At 50.4% G+C, this 19216-nt stretch overlaps 1 protein-coding gene across 6 annotated transcripts; it reads right to left on the bottom strand.

The window, feature by feature from the left end:
- Nucleotides 1-4862: 4862 nt before the first annotated feature.
- NFE2L1 (NFE2 like bZIP transcription factor 1) lies at nucleotides 4863-17284 on the bottom strand. Of its 6 annotated transcripts, none has more exons than XM_010960531.3 (6): nucleotides 17132-17284; nucleotides 14618-15619; nucleotides 9637-9852; nucleotides 9135-9224; nucleotides 8753-8911; nucleotides 4863-7975 (listed from the first exon to the last, which is right to left on the bottom strand). In XM_010960531.3, the coding sequence occupies exons 2-6, from the start codon at nucleotides 15125-15127 to the stop codon at nucleotides 6629-6631; spliced, it is 2322 nt and encodes a 773-aa protein (XP_010958833.2). In that variant the 5' UTR covers nucleotides 15128-15619; nucleotides 17132-17284; the 3' UTR covers nucleotides 4863-6628. The 6 variants fall into 6 exon arrangements, with proteins under 6 accessions (XP_010958833.2, XP_010958832.2, XP_074199066.1 ...); XM_010960530.3 differs by lacking the exon at nucleotides 17132-17284 and adding an exon at nucleotides 16725-16863; XM_074342965.1 differs by lacking the exon at nucleotides 17132-17284 and adding an exon at nucleotides 16725-16863 and having other exon boundaries at nucleotides 9637-9819.
- Nucleotides 17285-19216: the final 1932 nt, after the last annotated feature.

The following is a 19216-nucleotide window of genomic DNA, read 5'->3' as shown; positions in this document are numbered from 1 at the left end:
GAAACATGTCATTTTGAGTTAGGTTTAGATCCTGGTTCTTGTATTTCATAGATTTGTGTGGCCTTAGGGAACGTCTACTTCTCCAAATTTTTCAGAAATTGGTCCCATGTTTGATCAATGAATTGAAATATCATCCATTTTCTTAACATTGTTTTCTGCCTTTAATTCTAGAGCCAAAATGGGACTAGATTCTTGTCACTTATAAAAGGGGAAATGGGATTTCCATTAAGATTAGTTCAGCTCTGCTCACTAGTGCAAAGCATTTGTTCCAGATAAACTGATGTGTAGATACATAGGTTTTTTCAAAAAGCCTGCTAGGAGTTTTGGGAGACATAAGTAAAGTGGAACTGGGGAGACCTTTTTATGTAGAGGTCTGAGTGTGTCCAGCGGCAGAGCAATCTTATAGCCAGTTTAGAGAGTTGGGGTGGACAGATATGTTCTGGTTCTGTTCTGCATCAGATAGACTGAAATCAGCCTTCATTCAGCTTTAGTGTATGTCCAGAATGGGCTGCTATTCAGCCTTAGCCTTAACCCTTGGAACCGACTTCACTATCACTGCTGGCATTCTGGAGCCCTTGTAAAACCGTATCATTCTTCCCCAGGGAAGACACCGAATTTGAATGCATGCAATGAAAATGGAAGTGAAGATGATACACAATTTTGTTATCTTTAAAAGCTGATATTCACATTTCTAGATTCAAAGTTTAAGGACAAATTTTTCTTGAGTGATTGTTGAAGCCACAAGTGCATGCAAAAATAATACTCTCTATATATAATAGGCACAACACATCTTAAGTCTGCTTCAGAAAGTATTTGGAGAGCATTTCTTCAGGCAGTGCAAAAAATGTTCGTTGGACGGCTTCAATGAAATTGCATTATTGTAGACCAGGAGTTGAAGAGGAGATGGGTTATCTTTGTTACCATTACAAAAGAACAAGAGTTTACTAATTTGGTGACAGAATCATCAGAAGTGGCAAAGCCAAAGAAAATACCTTGCTCCTTCACTGCCTTCAGTTGAGTTTCAAGTCAGTAAATGGACACAGTATAATGACCACAGAAATACTGTCAACTGACAATGCTCAGGAATAACTTTCTTTTCAATGGCATTTGAAAGTTTTGACTCTCAATTCTGAATTTTTAATAGTTAAGTTTTTAAGTACTTACTTTCAAATAAAATCTGACATTCTAGAACTGATTAAGGCTCAGCTCAATTTGATTTTAACCCATAGCCACTGGGACCACATGTACACAGCACATCTTTATGGCCTGTGGCACTGGGAATCTGTGTTATAAAGTGATTATTTTCCCTCTAGAGAAAGAGAAATTATAGAAGAAATTGCTACTCCAAAATAATTTGGTGGAATTGAAACTCTGAAATCCTAATTTCTGCAGTGGCTTCCAAATCCTGAACTATGTATGGAGCTGGGTTCTGTTTGAGATCAAATTTATCTGATCAAGTCATCTGATTGGTATTCATATTAATCTGATGTGCAAGTTGGATCATCTCATGAGGACAGTCTCATTTAAAACTTAGAAATGATAGGGCTGAACTAAGTCCAGGCTCAGTGTTTTCCCTTCGGTAGAATTTGATTGAAATAACAAATACTGCAACCAGGCCAGCATTCAGCTTAGTAGAGGAAGGAGTCTTGGCTTCACCTTGCCTTTTAGCAGTAGGTAGAGACATCCTCGTGTTCTGGTGGGTAGTTAAGGACGTCTGATAAGGGAGCTTAAGATCCTCAGACAACTGTCAGTCTCTGATCTGCACAGTTGTGGCTTGACTGTCCAGCAATGAGGTTTTCTCCCAAAGTTACTGCTTTCCTGGCCAGTGTGTTCAGAGTTGCTCAGGACATTTAATCGACCTTGGCCTTCAGAGCTTCCCATTGAAAACTGCTGAATACTGAAAGTAAATCTGAAATAAAATCATCCTGGGATGAAAAGCATAGTTAGCCCTGCTCTGTGGGGCAAGTAGAGCAAGGAGTCTGTTTCTAAGACTTTTGCTTAGGCCATGAGGTGGCAGGACTCTTGAGGCATGGCTGAAACGCAAAGTTTATAATATGTGCTGACCAGTTTTTGCTTACATTCAATAACTTGTGTTAATTCACCAGCAGGTCTGAGTCTGCATTGTGACCTTGTTGGTTTACATGGTGGTTTGTGGTAGTACCAGAGTCACTGTTTACCCCACGTGGATTTTTAAATCCTAGTTGACTTTGACCACTCCTGCCCTGTTTACTGTTTGCACAGCCACAGGTCAGGCTGGGCAACTTTGGGGCCTGGCTCTGGGACATGGGCCCAGTTTCCGTTGCTGCGTCAGCCCCTAGTGAGGTCTAGAAGGCTAAAGGCAACTCAATTAGCCTCATTACATTTGTGTTTAAAACAAAAGGCAGAACACTAACTCTTGATCTTTTCTCCACCTCTCCCCAAGTGATTTAGAAGTTTTCTTGGTAGAAATAGCATCTGGAATTAAGTAAATACTATGCAACCTACTGCACTCTGCAGTTAGATTAGAAAGGAACCAGCTTTAAGACTCTCTTTGGTGTTTCTGCACACTCAATAAAGAAGACAAGGGTTTCTGTCCAACTGATGAAAACACACCTGTTCAGCAAGGTCCCCTACTCTCCCTCCACTGGAGACAACTTGTACACTAGATTCTGTTTCTCAGCTAATTCAGGCAGACATGAACTTCAAATATGTCCTGGACAGAAAAAGGACTAGAACCCAAATAAGGTGTTAAGTTTCACATGTATCCCAGAGTCCCCACATGCTTATTCTCTACTACAAAGTTCAGAACTAGAGGCAAGGAGGATGCCCAACCTGTGTGTGAGAAATAAAAGTGGAAGAAGGGTTTTTTTCTGCAAGGCACTTGTTTTCCCAGTTATTTGCCAAACAAACCTGAAGAGCAGCAAGGTCTGGTAATTGCTGCGGGTAGTAAAAGCAGGGATGAAGGCAGCCTGACGAAGGCAGGACTCATGGAAAGTACTTCCCGTTCACTGGCTTTTTCTTTGCTGTTCAGCTTTTCCTATTAAGGGTGAGGAGTCAGCTGTGGAGGCCAGGTCTTGATAACACTGAGCATGTCTCTAGATTACTATTCCCCCCACCCCCAGTTCTAGATTCTAATTTTGATACTGAAATAGGCCTGGCTTCATTAGTGAGATGTGTGCAGGGCAGAGCTTGAAACAAATGGGTCTGTTTCCGTTGCCTTACATGATTTAAGATGTGTAGGGAAATAAGTTTGTCTTGACTAAAGTCAAGACAAAACAAGCCTTCAACCCCCACACAAGCAGGTCAGGTCACCCTGAAGTTTGGTTCTTACTTAAACCTGAGGCCTGCTCATCTTGTGATAAGCATCGCCCTCCCTCACTTCCTGTTCCAGGTGCAGCAGCTTTCACAGACCTTACTTGAGTCCTCATATCTTACTGCCAGAAAAAGCCTTGAGCTAGAACACCCACTCCACCTGCCAACAGCAAAAAGAGGTCAGTCCCACGACAGTGTTGACCAACTTGGCCCCAAGCCCCAGCTAATCAGCATGCTCCCAGACACAACTGTACATCCCTCCATAAGGGGACATGGGGGAAGGGGGGGGTGAACAAAATAGACTCTCAGATCAGAGGCAACACTAGCAAAGAGGGGTAAGAGGAATTTTTCTTTTAAAATCTTTAAAATCTGTTTTAAAAGTTGCAAGAGAAAAGTTATAGCCTAATTGTGTAGTAAACAAAAATACATATACACATTTCTAGAAGGGATACAAAAACATTACTCTGGATTTTACTTGTCAGTTTACTCTTCTATAAATAATATTTCTTAACAGCATGAATTAAGTTTTTGCAACTTAACTTTTAGCCATTTTTCCCCCTCCTTTAAGAATCTTAGTTTTATTTGGCTTGCAGTCATAAGTTAAGTACTAATTAAGAAAGATCTCGTTTGATAGGACCAACCCCTTCTAACTAGATGGAGGGGGGGAAGCCATTATAAACTGAAACAAGTTAAGAGCTTGATATTATTCCTAGAATTCTATTCCAGCCCTTAGGATATACTCTAGTAGCATCATTAAAGGACTAGGCTGAGCCAGGTCACACAGTGGTACATGGGAGTTCAAGATCATAGGTTCCATGATGGGGATTCACAGCTTCTGGTCCTAAACTTCGTCCAATCTCAGAGACCGTCAGGTGAGTGTTCAGTACTTGGGCGTTTGTTAAGCATCTACCCCTAGGTGGGCATGTGGCAGGTTCCAGCAACCACCCAGTACCTTAAAGCATTCAACTTTCACAGGCTTTTCATTTTTTGAGGGAGAACAGATTCTGGTCAGCTCAGCTAGGGTAGCTTTCCACTGCCTTAAACCCTGAGGTCTGGCTTTCTGCTTCTCTAGTTCATGGTCCTGCTGTTACCATGAAGTGCTTGTCATATGCTGGTTCTGTAGATATCTCAGGTTTTCACCATCACAGTTGTTCAGTGTGACTATACTCCAATGCTATGCACCCCCTTGGGAGGTGCGGCCACCAGCGAAATAACTGCACAATCAATATTAAAAATGCAGTGTGCCGCGGGTGGACAAGTAAGGAACTGGGCTGGGTGATAACACCCACCTCACCTAGTCCTATCAGAAAGGCCAAAAAGATTCTGAATCCTTCCTCTAAAAGGATTCAGCTGGCAAACCCTGCAAAAAGGTACGTAACACCTGATTGGAAGGTTTGACACTATTTAAACCTTTTCTTTTGCCTTTCTAAATTCTTCATTGCCAACCTCCCCTGCTCTCCACCCACCTTCCCAAGAGAGCTCTGCCTTAGCCACACAATGACCAGTCCTGTCCCTCATGGGGCCTGTTTCCTTTACTCTCAACTTAAATTCAAAGTAGGGAAAAACTGCACTTGAGAATGAATCATCCATTTTATTTTATTTTATTTTGTCATGTGCTCACAGCATCTCTCTCTCTCCTCTCCCTGGCAGGTCACAGAGATAAATTAAAAATAAAATCTACAAGGAAAATAATTTATAAAAGCACTTTCCAGGCTCATGCCTTCTATCCCTACTGCTCATTTAGAATTCCCCCCACCCCCGCAGTGGGGAGAAGAATCAGTGCTTCCCCCACTTCAACTCACTCCTGCTGATCTGGGCAGACAATGCTCCAGAGCCAGGCACGAGTAGGGGCAGCAGTGGCAAACAGAAATAAAGACACTGTGGTCCTGGAACCACCTGGCCATCTTGGCACTCCCCTCTCTGCCTCCCCTAGGCAGTCCTCCAGGAGCCCTTACTAAGCTGGGGGTGCCGAGAAACTGCCTGTGGCCAAGAGCCTACGGGAGGGGTACCCTCAGCCCCCATTACATGCACTTCTCATTTTCCTAGAAAGAAACCCAAAAAAGAAAGCAGACGGAGACCTCGGGACAGAGGAGAAAAATCCCAAGTGTTCACATGGTTACACAGAGTCTTTATGGCAAAGAGAACATTTAGCAGCTTTGAATATTGGGGTATCTCCTTTTTACTCAACACAAGCATTCTAGACCCTATAAGTGAAACAGGGCTCAAGCCCTAAAAAAATCAAAGCGCAAGAAACTCTAAGAGAATTAGTTTTTGTTGTTGCTGCTGGGTTTCATAGTTTCTTTTTTCCAGTGACAAGCCCAGTTGTTGGTAGGGGAGGCCTGAGGGCAGGGTCACTCCCCAGTGTTGTGCTGAATACTGCCTGGCTTCTCCACATCCCCCTGCCTCAGAGCAGCCCCCAAGAGGCTGCAGGCCCAGCACTAGGGGCTCTGCCAGCAACCCAGCTGCAGAAGAGCTCCAGGCAGCCAGTGAGGAGTGGGGGCACGTGGGCGGGAAGGAACAGCGTTCGCATGCAGGCTCTGATGGAGACGCGGGAGCCTCAGCTCGGGGCTGACTGGGCACGTAAGACGGACGGCAGGGCAGTGAGTGACATGCTTGGTGTTGGGGCTGCTGCAACACGGGGCCTCATGACCCTTTCCTGTTCACTCTAACCTTTGACCCTAACCCTCCAAGCCAGTGTTGGGTCCCAGTGGCTCCCCTATGACTGTAACCTCACAGGAGATATCCAAGAACTCCCTTCAGGTTTACCAAAGTGCAGGAACAGAAAGAGTTCACAGCCCCGCCACCTCCCAGAACCCACCGTGTTCCACCCTCCGCTGGGGTTAAGTGGGGTTTACTCACATCAATGACTTAGTCCCACTTAAAACCTGCAGCCTGGAATCCTGGCGAGAGCCAACCTTAACCTGCCCTGTGATTTTCCTCCCGCTTTGATTTTTTGGGTTTTTTTTTTTTTTTTTATTCCTTCCTTCCAGGAATGAGACTTTCTACTACTTTCCTCCTCTCCTCTCCCAAGTCCCTTCCTTCCCTTTTGTTGGCCTCCAGCAATGCCAGCACCACCCTTCCCTCAAAGGAAACGGGTAGGGGCGAGGACCCTGTCCACCCAAATGGTCTGGCCACTTCCACCCCCTCCCACAGTGGGGGAAGCTGAGCCAGACAGCGCCTGCGCCTGCCTCTTCCTGTCCGCTGACCCGCAGTCATCCCATCTGAGAAGATCTATTGGATAAGAAGGCATTAAAGTCCCCGCTGTAGGTCCAGGTCCAGGCCCAGCCCTTCTCCAGTTTCCATCTTGGTGAGCGTCAACCCCCCTTCCTCCCCAGGCTCACTTTCTCCGGTCCTTTGGCTTCCTCTCCTGCCGCCGGGCCTGCTGGTCGGCCAAGGTGCGGGGAATGAGGAGGACGCTGCCGTCCCCGGCGTACTGGAGCGCGTACTGGCTGGGCGAGTAGGGCCGCCCGTTCTCATCCCGAAGCCGCCCAAACACCTCCTGGTACAGGCTCTGGACCTTCTGCTTCATCTGCCGCAGGGAGCGGAGAAACTCCACCTTCTCCCGCAGCAGTCGGGCTTTGTCGCGCTGCAGGTCCTCCACGTCGCGCTCCAGGTTCAGGATGGTGTCCAGCTTGCGCTTGCGGCAGTTCTGCGCCGCCATCTTGTTCTTGCCGCGGCGCCGGATGTCACGGATGAGGCTCAGCTGGGCCTCACTCAACTGGTATTTGGACAGCAGCTCGTTGAATTCCTCCACCGGCAGGTTGATGATCTTGTCATTGGTGAAGGGGATCTTCATGGCTCGGGCTCGATGCTCATCCCGGCTCATCTGCTTGTCCAGGAAGTCAGCCTGCTTCTCCTTGCTGCCTTTCTTGAGGGCACTGGGTGGTGGCAGGTCAGCAGAGTCGAGGGCACTGGGCGCCATGTTGTACGTGTGATTGTGGCCCACGTGCTCCAAGTAGGGCAGGCAGGAGAGCTGAGACGGATCCTGGTAGCTCATGCGGCAGAACTTGGAATACTCGGGCTGGTAGCCCACAGCGCCCTCGGCCTCTTCCAGATCCAAGGTCTCAGAGTCAGAGCTGTAGCCAACGGCACCCTCCTCAGAAAAGGAGGAAGAGGCTGAGGAAGAAGTGGAGGAGGAGGAGGAGGAAGAGGAAGAGGAGGAGGAAGAGCTGCCTTCAGAGCTGCTCAGGGAGGAAGGGCTATGGCTGGAGTCCAAGGAAAGGCCTGAGTCAGAGTCAAATTCTTCTTCAAGCTGGGAGGCCTGCACGGGGTTAAAGCCTTCTTCAATGGCCAGGTCCATCAGGCTGATCTCATCCAGCATGGCTTCATCTAAAAGACCCCCCAGCGGGTCAGGCAGCTCAGGGACTGCTGTGTCGTTGGCTGTGCTGTTGAGCTGGGCCGGAAAGAAGAGCCCTGCCAGGTTGGTGGAGCCAAAGGTGGAGTTGAGGCTGGTGGAATTGCTGGGGACCAGAGGGAGCAGTGTGGAGCTGCTGGCCACAGGCAGGCTCTCCACCTCGGGGCTGAAGAGTGAGAAGTCCTGGCTGCAGCCCCCCAGGGATGCCTGATGCAGGCTGACATTCTGATTGATGGGAGTGTTGGGGGCAAGGCTGTAGTTGGTGCTCAGTGGGTCTCCAGGAGGGGCATTATACAGGATTTCACTTGTTGATGTGTTCACTTCCATGGCCTGGGAGGGGAGAAGAGCATCACCATTCACTCAGGTGTGGCTGGGGGCTCACACTAGCAGGCACCCAACACTGGCATGGCTGCATGGGAGTAAAGGCAGGAGACTGGAAACCAGAGCCCATGGCATCAGCTCCTGGCCCCACTTGATCCGTCAGGCCTGGCAGAGTCGGGTTCCTCCCTGCAGATCCTACCCTAACACACGACTGATCAGTTCCAGGTCATGTTTGGCCAGATTCCCCCATAACGGAGGGAGAAGAAGAAAACACCTAATACTGACTACCTCTTTACTACAAAATCAGCACAGTGAAAGGAACACGCAGCCTTGGAGTGAGAAAGCCTAGCTGCACCACTTGCTGTGTGACCAGGAGCATTTCACTCAACCTCTCTTTGAAATTCAATGTCCTCACCTTTAAAATAATAAAGGGCTGACTAGATGATTGTGAGGGCCAAGTGAGATGACAAGGGTTGTACTGTAAGGCACTGCAGGCATGTCAGCTCTTATTAATGCTAAACCTTGGAAGCACCCGGCCAAGTGATAATCTGCCTGAAGGGAAAGGAAGAAGGTGCACCTGCTTTAGAAGCTCAGCCCTGGGGCTTTAACCCAGACCCCAATCCTGACCCCAGGCCCTACTGCCCCAAGGAGACGCCTGGACAGTTACCAGAGTCCCTACTTTCCTATGCATCAGAGAGGCTCCTCTTTTCATAAAAGTGAAAAAGCAACTGAGTATAAAGATACCCCACATGGAGTTAGATTTGTGCCCAGTCCTGATAATCCTACCTGCATTTCCATGATGGACATGAGATCTTGCCACTGCTGTTCCAAATCAAACGGCGACTCAGTCTCAGTCAGGAGAGGAGACAAAAGGTTGTTCTGAAGACCTGGGGGCTCACTCTCACTAGGCACTGCTTCTGTTATGCTGGAAATGTCTGCTGGAAACTAAGGCAAAACACAGAGGGTTTAACAGGGGAGAAGGAAAGACTACTTTCTGCTCACCTCCCAGAGACTACTTAAGGTCCTGATCCTTCCTTCCTCTGAACTCACCCCCAGCAGCCAGGAGGAGGCCAGCACCAAGAGCTGGCCCCTTAGACAGTCACAGAGAGACACACCATGTGCAGGCTGCCCTGCTGGCTCAGTGGGCTCTCCCTGGAGTCCTGCTCACCTCAGCATTCTCCCCAAAGGGGCAGGTGGCCTCCACCAGCCTAAGGCACTCTTTCAGGGACAGGGCTGTCTGGTCCTCCCCACCAGGCACCTGTGGCAACAGCAACTGTAAGTCTGACTGACCTGGGCCTTGACTGCCTGTGGGCTGAAGCCTCTTTCCCAGCCTTTCCAAAGGGAAGCTTAAAGGAGGACCTGCGTGGTCGCAGGCCTACACTCTCTCTCTGTTCCTAGGCTATCAGCTAGCCCTGAGTCCCAAACTTCAGGAGAGAACAGAGTGAGAGGAAGAGTCCTGATGCAAGCAGAAAGCTGCTAGGCACTCTGCCTCCAGCGTGCAGTTCGTTACGAGGCGTGGCCCCTGTGCTTCTGCTGCTCTTCCCTGCCCGATTCCTCAGTCCACTCACTGTGATTTAGAGACCCAACCCAACGTATACATTCAGGCCCATCTCACAGACACAACTTTTCTCTAAAAAGAAGTTTCTAGAAGTGAGCAGAGCTGGGAGTACCTGTGCAGGGAAGCTCTCCCCAGTCTCTCCATCCACTAGCAGATTTCGTGCCAGAGCTTCTGCACCCTCGCTTGGCCAAGTGTCCTCCTGCTCTGCTCCATCTTGCAGTTCCTTATCCACATCTTGCTCCTTCTGGCGATGACTGTAGTCAAAAATCTCACGCCCAGCCCCCAGGTCAATATCCTGCCGCCAAAGGATGTCAATCAGATCTATGTCCTGAAAGACAGATGACCGCGACTTTAGCTCTGGGGTCTAGGGACTCCTCCCTGTCCTTTCCCTCAGAGGTCCCTCCTAGCATCACTCTGATTACTCCGGGGTGAGGCCCCTCCCATTCTATACCTGCCAGCCTCTAGCCCCTGGCCCCTCCATACTAGCAAGGCTTCATTCATCCATTTCCAGAGACCAGCCTCCAAAAAAGAAAAAAAAAGAGCTAGCAAAACCACTAGTATGACCACCACTATACAGGTCTGTGGGCTTAAGATCTGGACCAGAGACACAGCCAGGCCAAAAGGCAGGGCCATCTCACCACTGCTCAAGAAGGAAGGGAGAATCAGGAGACACTTCTCATTTCAGGAACGGGAATCCCTTAAAACTTGATTTGTAGGAAGCTGGCCATGGCAAGCAAGGGGGAACTGTCACGCAGAATTGCTTCGTGGTGGCCAGGCTTGCATCAGCCTATGGTGCCATTTCATTTGCATAAAGGGGTGGGGTGGACTGGAGAGGAAAATCCCTGCATTTGCAACCACCTGATGCAACCAATGACAACCACAGGCTGTCTCCAGCCCTTCCTACAGCCATTCCCTACTCCCTGGCTGAGGCAGGAGTAAGGCTGAACACCCACAACTACTAAAGCCCAGGCTCACCTCAAGATCCATCCCTGCCAGAATGCCCACTCTCAGCTGATGCCAGCAAGCTGCCTCAATCCCAGGAGAGCCTCAGGCAGTCAGATGATCCTCACTGGGCACCCCACCCCTGCCAAGGCCAGCCCCACAGTGTCCCCTCACACCAGTGCTCACTCCCTTACCACACCCCAGGACTCACTGACTCCCATCAGTCAACCCACTCAAGGACATAGCCCCCATCACCGCCCAGCCACAACTGCCACCATGGGCACCAAAATGCCTTCCTCCTACTCTACCCTGGCAGCTCCTGATCAGTTCCTGCTCCAACTGCCACCCCCACTACCACCAGCCTAGAACCCCAATAAGTAAGAGACATTTGGGCTTCCTATACATGCTGCCCGCTGTGGCTGAAGAAACCGTAAACTGCTGCCTTCCATTCAGAGGTTAAAAGACATACTTTCCAGAAAGCAAAATCCTTAGCTTAGCCCCACCTCCCTAGCCCTGCCCAGGTATCCCTTTCCCACCATAACCCTCCCTGATCCTGAGACCTCCCAGATGTACCTCTCCCTGTAGTCTCCCCACATACACCAACCTGAACAGAAGCCCTGGACCCAGGAGCAGAGGGGGGCTGGGCCACCCGGTGACCAGCCACCAAAGAGTTAAGGGGCCGGCTCCCTTTGGCATGGTCCCCACCACTGTGAGAGCTTCGGTCCAGGCGGGTCATGGTCTGCGAGGTGAGCCCCAGGGCAGCCGGTGCCGGGCAGCCGAACAGGGGGCTGCAAGTAGCTCTTGGCTTGCAGGGAGCGCACCAGGCTGGAAGGGTGGCCCCTTGCTAGCTCCGAGGGGCCTGAGGAGGGTGCCCCACCCGTGCTGCTGCCTGGGCGGCCCAGCCCAGCCCCCTTCCTCCATCCTGAAGCAGCCCCCTCCCACCTCACAACCCCAGTTCCACTCAGGCGCCCGGCAGCCCCCACCCTGAGCTCACCGCAGAGGCTGCAGTGAGATGGGACTCCCACCCCATGCTCCGTGCTCAAGCTGCAGAGGAAAGCAAGCTCCCTCCTGGGCCTATCCTCCCGCTCCTCCCTCTCTCCCCCTCCCCACGCCCCCCAAACTTGTTACCTAGGCTGCAGCAAGGAGCCAATCCCCTCCCCCTCCCACCCCGCAGGTCACTGCTGAGGCTGCAGAGAGCCAATCCCCTCCCCCAGGTCAGCAGCTGGGCTGCGGAAAGAGCCAATCCCCTCCCACTGTCGTTACCTAGGCTGCGACGAGAGCCAATCTCCTCCCCCAAGTCTCCGCTGGAGATGCGGAAGGAGCCAATCCCCTCCCACCGCCTGTTACCTAGCTGCCGCCGGGAGCCAATCTCTGCACCAGGGCAGCTGGAGAAGCTGCCGCAAGGAACCAGCCCATCCCTGGGCCGCCTCCGTCTCCTCAAGGAGACGCACCCAGGGGCGGGCAGCCCCACCCAGCCCAGTCAGCCAGCCGGGGTGGCGCAGTGAGAGAGCCCTGGGGGGAAGGGGTGCCACTCTCCCTCCTGTCGCATCCTGCTTACCCAGCCCACTCAGGACTGGGCAGACACTCCTCCCCACAGCTTCTCCGGGAATCTAAGTTCTTCCCTGGAAGTGGAAGTAGTTTTCCCAGTCCTCAGGAGGGCTGTGGCCAGTTGTCCTCAAGCCCAAGGATCAAAGCTAAGCTGGGCAGGAACCCAGTGCACCCAGATCCACTAGGAGCCAGGGGATTTGTCACCCTACAACAGGCCAGAAGAGAGGAAGAGGGAAAGCCATCTTTCCACATGCAGCGATGTGACAGTGCCGGCCAGGTCTAGCCCCAGGCAAGAAGAAGGCGACACAGGCCTGAAGGCCAGCACTGAAGGAGACAGGTGCTCCACAACGTCCTGGACACAAATGTGTCCCCCACTCTCCTTACCCCACGCTTTGTTCATGAGCACTCTCTACCTGAGCCCTGGCTCACATCTCTAAAGCAGGAAAGAAGCCCCTGACAGATGCAAGGTCACAATTCCAGCTCCCATCCTCACTGCTGCTCCCCTTGAGCCTAAGGTCAGGTCAGGGACAGTATGTTCTCGGTCGCAGAGCGCTCCCCCTCGCCTGCAAAGAGCTGTACACAGGCCACCCCCCTGCTCTGGGCAGAGTGCCAACCTCGAGGGGAATCCTATCCCTGACAAGGGCCTGGGCTATAGCTGTCCATCGAACAGGCCTGGCAGCAGGGGAGAGCTGCCACCCTGGGGATAATACCAGCTCCAGCAGTGCCTGTCACATGCTCTGGACCTGGGTATTTTTATCCCTGAGTTGCTGAGGAAATGTTGTTCCAGACACATAATAATCCTCCCTTCCCCCATACCTAGCCTGGGCCCCTAATGCTGACCTACCTCCAGCCCTCACAGGGAGCAATGAAGACTTGGGGTCAGTCAAAGCACAACCTTCAAAAAGGCCAACAAACAGAGGGAAGCAAGGTCGAAGTACCATCCCATCCGACTCCACCCCAAACAATTATATTCACAACATCCCATCCTATCCCAGGAGAGGTCCCTGCAGGAAGAGGAATGAAGGTCCACAAGTAGGATTCCCAAGCCCAGTCATACCTGCCCCTCAAGGAGCTACCATGGGGCAGGAGGATGGAAGAGGAGGCTGGAAGGCATACTTCTTCAGATCACTGTACCAAGACTGGGGCCCATTTGAAGGAAAAAGAACAGAGGAAGCAGAAGAGATGTAAAGTTCCCAGGGGCACTGTTAGAATCTCAGAATAGACACACTGAAAGGTAAGGACTGTTAATGGCTCCCATACTCAGGTGATTCTAGTCTCTCTCAAAGTAATTCCAGTATAAGCCAGCTGAGCATAAAGCAACCCTGGCACTACTGACACTTGGGGCCAGATCAGTCTCTCATCTGGGGGCTGTCCTATGCTTTTTAGGAAATTTAGTGGCATCCCATGCCTCTCCCCACTAGATGCCAACAGCACCTTCTCCAGTTGTGACAACCAAAACCGTCTCTAGATACTGCCACATGTCCCGTAAGGGGCAAAAGTCACCTCCAGTTAAGGACCACTGGCCCAGAGAAGTCACACACTGACAGTCACTAACATTCTGAGAACTGAGCTCAGGAATGGGCTCGAACACAGGATGAAGGGCAAAATCTGGTCTGACTGGTAGGCAGAAAAAGCCAAGTTCTACAGCATCTGTAAAACTTTTTAAATACCTCCACATCCCCTCTTCCCAAACATCTACCCCATCCCCACACAAGACTCAGCTTTGGAAAACCCAGCCCAGTGCAATCCAGCCTCCTCTTTCCCTAACAGACAGGCAAGAACAGTGGACCTTTTTTGAAGTTTCTTAACACTGAGTCGCAAGCCAAGGCCAAACACAGAGCTCATAGCAGTCTTATTACATTGGTGGGGCAGGGAAAGCAGACGCCATTTAACATCATTAAAGACAAATGCATCACCTTCTGCCCAAAACAGTATGCCAGCCACATGTAAGGAGTTAAGATGTCTAACAGCTCAAAGCAAGCTGACTTCAGCAGCAGAACGCAGCTTCTCTTCTAGCTCCCATCCCTATGCCCTGCAGTGAGCCTTTAGCAAAAAAAGGGAGCTTTGGCCCTCTCCTGGCCAAGAATAACTATCTAAATCTACCCCTTGGCTCAGGCCCAGGAGAGCCGACTTATCAGGACCTTACAACAACAGGCCTGACCACAAAGGAGGAGAACGTCAGGATACATATGTGTGTTTTGATATGGGGGGAGGTACAAGGCAACAGTCCACAAAATATTTGTGTCTTAGCAACAGATACACACTGCATCAAAGCCCATCACAACATGATTCCCTCCCCCACACCAGGCCTCCAGGAGTCATGTTGAAATCTAAGCAGTAAACACACAGGCATGTTCTAGGAACCTCCTACTGCCCTGACAGTACATTTAGAGGTAGGTCAATGGTTCAACACAAGGAAAATGCTCCCAGCCCCCAATCCATCAGACAATTCAGCCCATTCTTATTAAAGAACAACGCCTGAAATCCCCCTGCAACCTCTCTGGTTCTTTACAGGGGTTAGTATTATGACCACACTCCTTCAGGACCAGCCCATCCCCCCAACCACAGATCCTTCCCACCCATCCCTCCATGTAGCCACTAACCTCTTTGGTTAAGTCTCCACTGACTGGAGGGGCCACAGCCCCCAAATCCTCCAAATCTTCACTGAATCCCTGCTCCGTTTCGCTTTCTCGCACCCCGTTGTCTGGGCCGGTCACATCTTGGAGACCACTGGAACTCTCGAGGGTGAGGCCTGAGCTAGGCTGGCTGCCAGAGACAGACCCCTCCGGATCCCGGTGGACCAGCCAGGCGTTAACCTCAGTGGTCGGCACCTGGAACCTGTCCAGGGCCCTCACCTGACTGAGGAGCCGCCGGGCAGTGAAGTAATTGTCCAGGTCTATGCTCTTGGGGTGGATACCATAGCCATCCAAGGTATTCCTCAGGTTGTGGAACTGGGTCTGAGTATAGGCAGAACTGGGCCCCAGGATGATCTCCCGGAGCGGGGGGAGCTGTGAGGTCAGGTAAGTATCCACGTCCACCCGCACCCCAATCAAACTGAGCAGAATGGTGAACTGGAGGAGTCCTTCCGTAAAGTATTTCTTCAGAGAAAGCATTGCTGAAGGACCAGAATGTTTATGCTTTTTGGTTTTTAAATCTTCCAAAAGATAAATCAAGGCCACTGCTCTGCTGCTCCAGCCAGCAAGTTACCCGCCTCAGTGCCAAACTCTGTACCCCACCCTGGCAGCTCCTTGATGGCCTCAGATGAAAGCACACCCCTTGGATCCAAGGCCACACTCCAGACCACATTCACTTTTCCCTTCTTGATACCTCACCTCTGAAAGTACAACTGTTCCTAACCCAGTCCAGGCCCTCAGGGCCCACGTGACTCACTGTCTCCACAGTCCACATACAGTCACTTCCTCACTCACGTTAGCTGGCCTCTCTCTGTAGATTCCAATGCAGGCTGTTCTCAGGAACAGCTGATGGATTTTTTTTTTCCTTCTCCCTCCTAAGGTTTATTTTCTTTGGCTGGAGCTACAGGCCTTTTGTCTTGGGTCAGAGTGTCCCGCCTCCTCCACACTTACCAGGGGGGTTTCCAGAGAAACCTGCAATAGCAATCAAAAAAGCAAGAGAATAAGATTCCATAATTTTCATGCCATGATCAAGGCAAAAGGTAGAAAACACATTAAAAGGCCACTTTTATTTTTTATTAAAAAATAAGTCAATTATTATACTCCCAGAGAAACAAAAACAAAAACCTGTTACAGACAACTATGAAAGGAAGATATTGCTCACAAAGGGTCTTAGTTTCTAGATATTAATCTTGCAACATCTTAAAAGGTAGCTCATTTTGGATAAGCTGATAATGCCCAGAGCATCCAAAATATTTTACATGTCTGATTTACTAACCCTCCCCCAACCCCATACACACACTACCCACTTCTATTTTTAGCTTGAGAAGTCCATTTCCTATCTTGAAAGAAAGTTTCCCATCTCTCGCGAGAAAACTGCCTACAATTCTTGTCCCTTTAAGTTCTAAAGGGGAGGGAGATTAATGGGTGAGAGTGTAAAAGGACAAGAGGACAACCACCACATCACAGTAAGCCTTTTTGTTTTCCCAACTTTGAAATCTGATTTCCCTTTCCGATCACTCACATTAAAAAAAAAAATGAGGGGTACTAACAGGGATGAGGGGGCCCTAAGGCAGGATTATTTGGTCCTGAATTGGAATAGACAAATTTTATTTTTATTCACTTGACCTTCTGAGCCAAAGCAGAAGGATATGACCCAGTCCTCAACCCAGATAGCCAAGTGGGGAGGGAGTAAATCTGCCTTTCAGTTTCTAGCCTCTACTTTTGAGCTTCCATTACCCTCAGAAACTAAGACATAGCTCTCTCGTCTTCACTGTTGTGACCCATGTACCAACTTAACCCTAAAGGGAAAAGAGGGGTCTACCCACACACACATACACACACACGCCCCCTTAAAGTGGGATCTACACACACACACACACACACACACACACACACCCTTATCTGGTTAGAGTAAACACAACTGCGACCCAGAATTCCTGCTTACGCTACCCTCCAGTTCTCACACAATTTATTACTAAAACCTCCCAAGAGCTAATTAAGTACAAGAAACCGGACAAGGTCTCTTAAAGACCGAGTAAGGCCAGGTCTGAGCCCGGTCCCACCCTGCCCCGGATACCCGAGTCCGGCTGGGACCAAGTCGCCATGCCGCTCCTGGCGCCTCGGCTTCTAGCCTTCTGGAACAGCAGCGAACAAGTGCTACTTTCCTGGCCTTGACCCTCCCTTACAGCCAAACCCCACCCCACCCTCCGCCCCTGTGGCCCCACCCCGCTCCCAAGCCCGGGCCTAACACCACGCCTTCTCAGGCCCTCAGCCCTCCCCAGTCCAACCCACGCCGGAGCCGGCTTTCTCCGCGGCCTCTCGGCCCCTCCCCGCCAGGGCCAGGGCCTGGCCTCGACACGAACTCGGTTTGGCCGCCCGCTCCCGCCTCCTGCCCCTCAGCTCCACCCCGCCGCCCTTCACCCCATAAGCCTCTGCCCCACGGTGCTGCGCCCCTCCCGTCAGGGAAAAGAATGTGCCTGATACCCGCTGCTGAGCTCGGCGTCCGCCGCTGCCGCCACAGCAGGCCCTCAACCCGAGTCCAGGCCTTGCCGCCGCCACAGCCGGCCGGCCTAGAGCTCGCCAGCCTCTGCTTCCCTCCCGCCCCCTCTTTCCACCTCACTCGGAAGCCCGCCCTCCGCGTCCCAGGAACACGTTCCTCCAATCGACGAGGCGAGACCGCGGCCATCGCCGGATGTCGCTTTGATTGACAGCAGAGAGAGCCCAATGGGCTGAGTGTGCCTCCTCCTTCCTATACCAATTTCCCAAGACTGACAAGGTCCACGGCCCAATGGACATATAGGCCCACCCCGCGGCGTAGGCCGGCCAATAAAAGGGGCGAAGGGCCTGTCTCCCGGCGTTCTGGACTTCCTCCGTCCGCCGGCCGCAGGAGGTATTACAGGCTGGGCGCGTAGTAAAGGAAACAAGCTGAGCGCTTCCAGTGCATCGTTTGGCGGGGGTATAAGGGCTTACGGCCAGTAATAAGAGGTGGTATCGCCGTCGGAGCGCGGAATCCCCCCTTGAGGGTTCCCACGATGACTTGCAAAAGTCCTGTGAGACCTGAGCGGCTGAGGTGGGGCACAGAGCATGTGTTTCGCATGTGGGGACGCCCGTGCCGCCATCTTGGGTGCTGGCAGCGGAACCCGCTCCCCCAGCTTCCGCTCCATGCGGGCCTGGCATATCGCCCCTCGCCAGGCAGGGACCGTTGCACTATTTGTCTGGAGCAAGGGTCGCATCGTGGCAGCAGCCCTGCGGGCAGGTTGCCACGACAGTAGTGGGACATTGGGAGTGTAAGAGATACGGCATAATCAGTGTTTTTGTCACGATAGAAACACCCGGAAGAGCTCTTCCTCTCTCTAGTCTCCCCTGCCAAGCTCCCATGGAGCTTAGTTTTGCTTTTCAGGAAATTTCCTCAGTTTCTAGTGTTCTCCAGTTTCACCTCGGCAACATCTTTTGTGATTTTTCAAGTATTATTTCACCCCCAACATCACTTGGGGAAGCTGGCAAATTTTGAGGCACTGCTCCAGAGATTCTGATACCCTTATTTTGGGGTGGCAGCATGATAAACTTGACTGTTTATTAAACCACAAGGGTAGTTTTAATGCTGCTGGTGCGGAGATCACTTTTAGGCAGTCACTGAGTTTAGTATGTTGAATCTGCTGTTGTTCCCAGCTGTGGGACAAGGAGGCATTGGCTCAAATTCTTGACTCTCTCGTAATCTAGCGGGCAAGTCATTGGTCCTTGTACAACCAAGGACAAGGCCAGCTGGTAACTCATTTGATGAGAACATCGAGCCCATCACGTGTCTGGAGAGTTAGGCAGCTTCATTTGGGTTAGTTCACAGACTAAGGACTTTCACCATGTAGAAGTATACAGCAGCATTCATTAATTGAATCGTCAGAAAACTGAGCCAGTTACCCTTTCAGAGAGAATGTGCTTCATTTTTTTCATTTTACTATTTGTCTCCCAGGGAGTGCTAGAATATAAACTCCATAAGGACTAGAGTTTTGTGCATCAGCTATTTAGTTTTCAACACCTAGAACAGTGCCTGCAACTTAGTAGACACAATAAATACTTGCTGACTAATTGAAGGGGAACTCAAGCAGGTAGGCCTGTGATTTAAATTTCCTATTATATTACCATATATAAACAACAAGGACCTACTGTATAGCACAGGGAACTATATTCAATTTCTTATAATAACATAATGGAAAAGAATCTGAAAAATATGTATAACTGAATCACTTTGCTGCACACCTGAAGCTAACATTGTAACTCAGCTACACTACAATAAAAGTAAACTTTTAAAAAAATTAAGTTCCTGTTAAAATCAGAAACTAATACTTGGAGGAAGTGTGATTTTGAAGAATATGGCATGTTATCAAGAAAATGGTTGATCATTCAGCCCCTGAATAAGACCACAAAGGTAAATACTACCATTGGATAAGAAAGAAGTTAAGGTGTGATTGGTAACTAAAAATGTATCAACGGGATTGAAAAGGAAATATTTTAAAACCACAGCATTAAAAGATATCAAGAGTAGACTAAAGTTACCAGGCTTAAATACAAGAC

Source organism: Camelus bactrianus, chromosome 16 (assembly GCF_048773025.1).
Source record: "Camelus bactrianus isolate YW-2024 breed Bactrian camel chromosome 16, ASM4877302v1, whole genome shotgun sequence".
NCBI lineage: Eukaryota > Metazoa > Chordata > Mammalia > Artiodactyla > Camelidae > Camelus > Camelus bactrianus.
The sequence above is the reverse complement of the archived record's forward strand: the minus strand, read 5'-3'. Positions and strand labels throughout refer to the sequence as shown.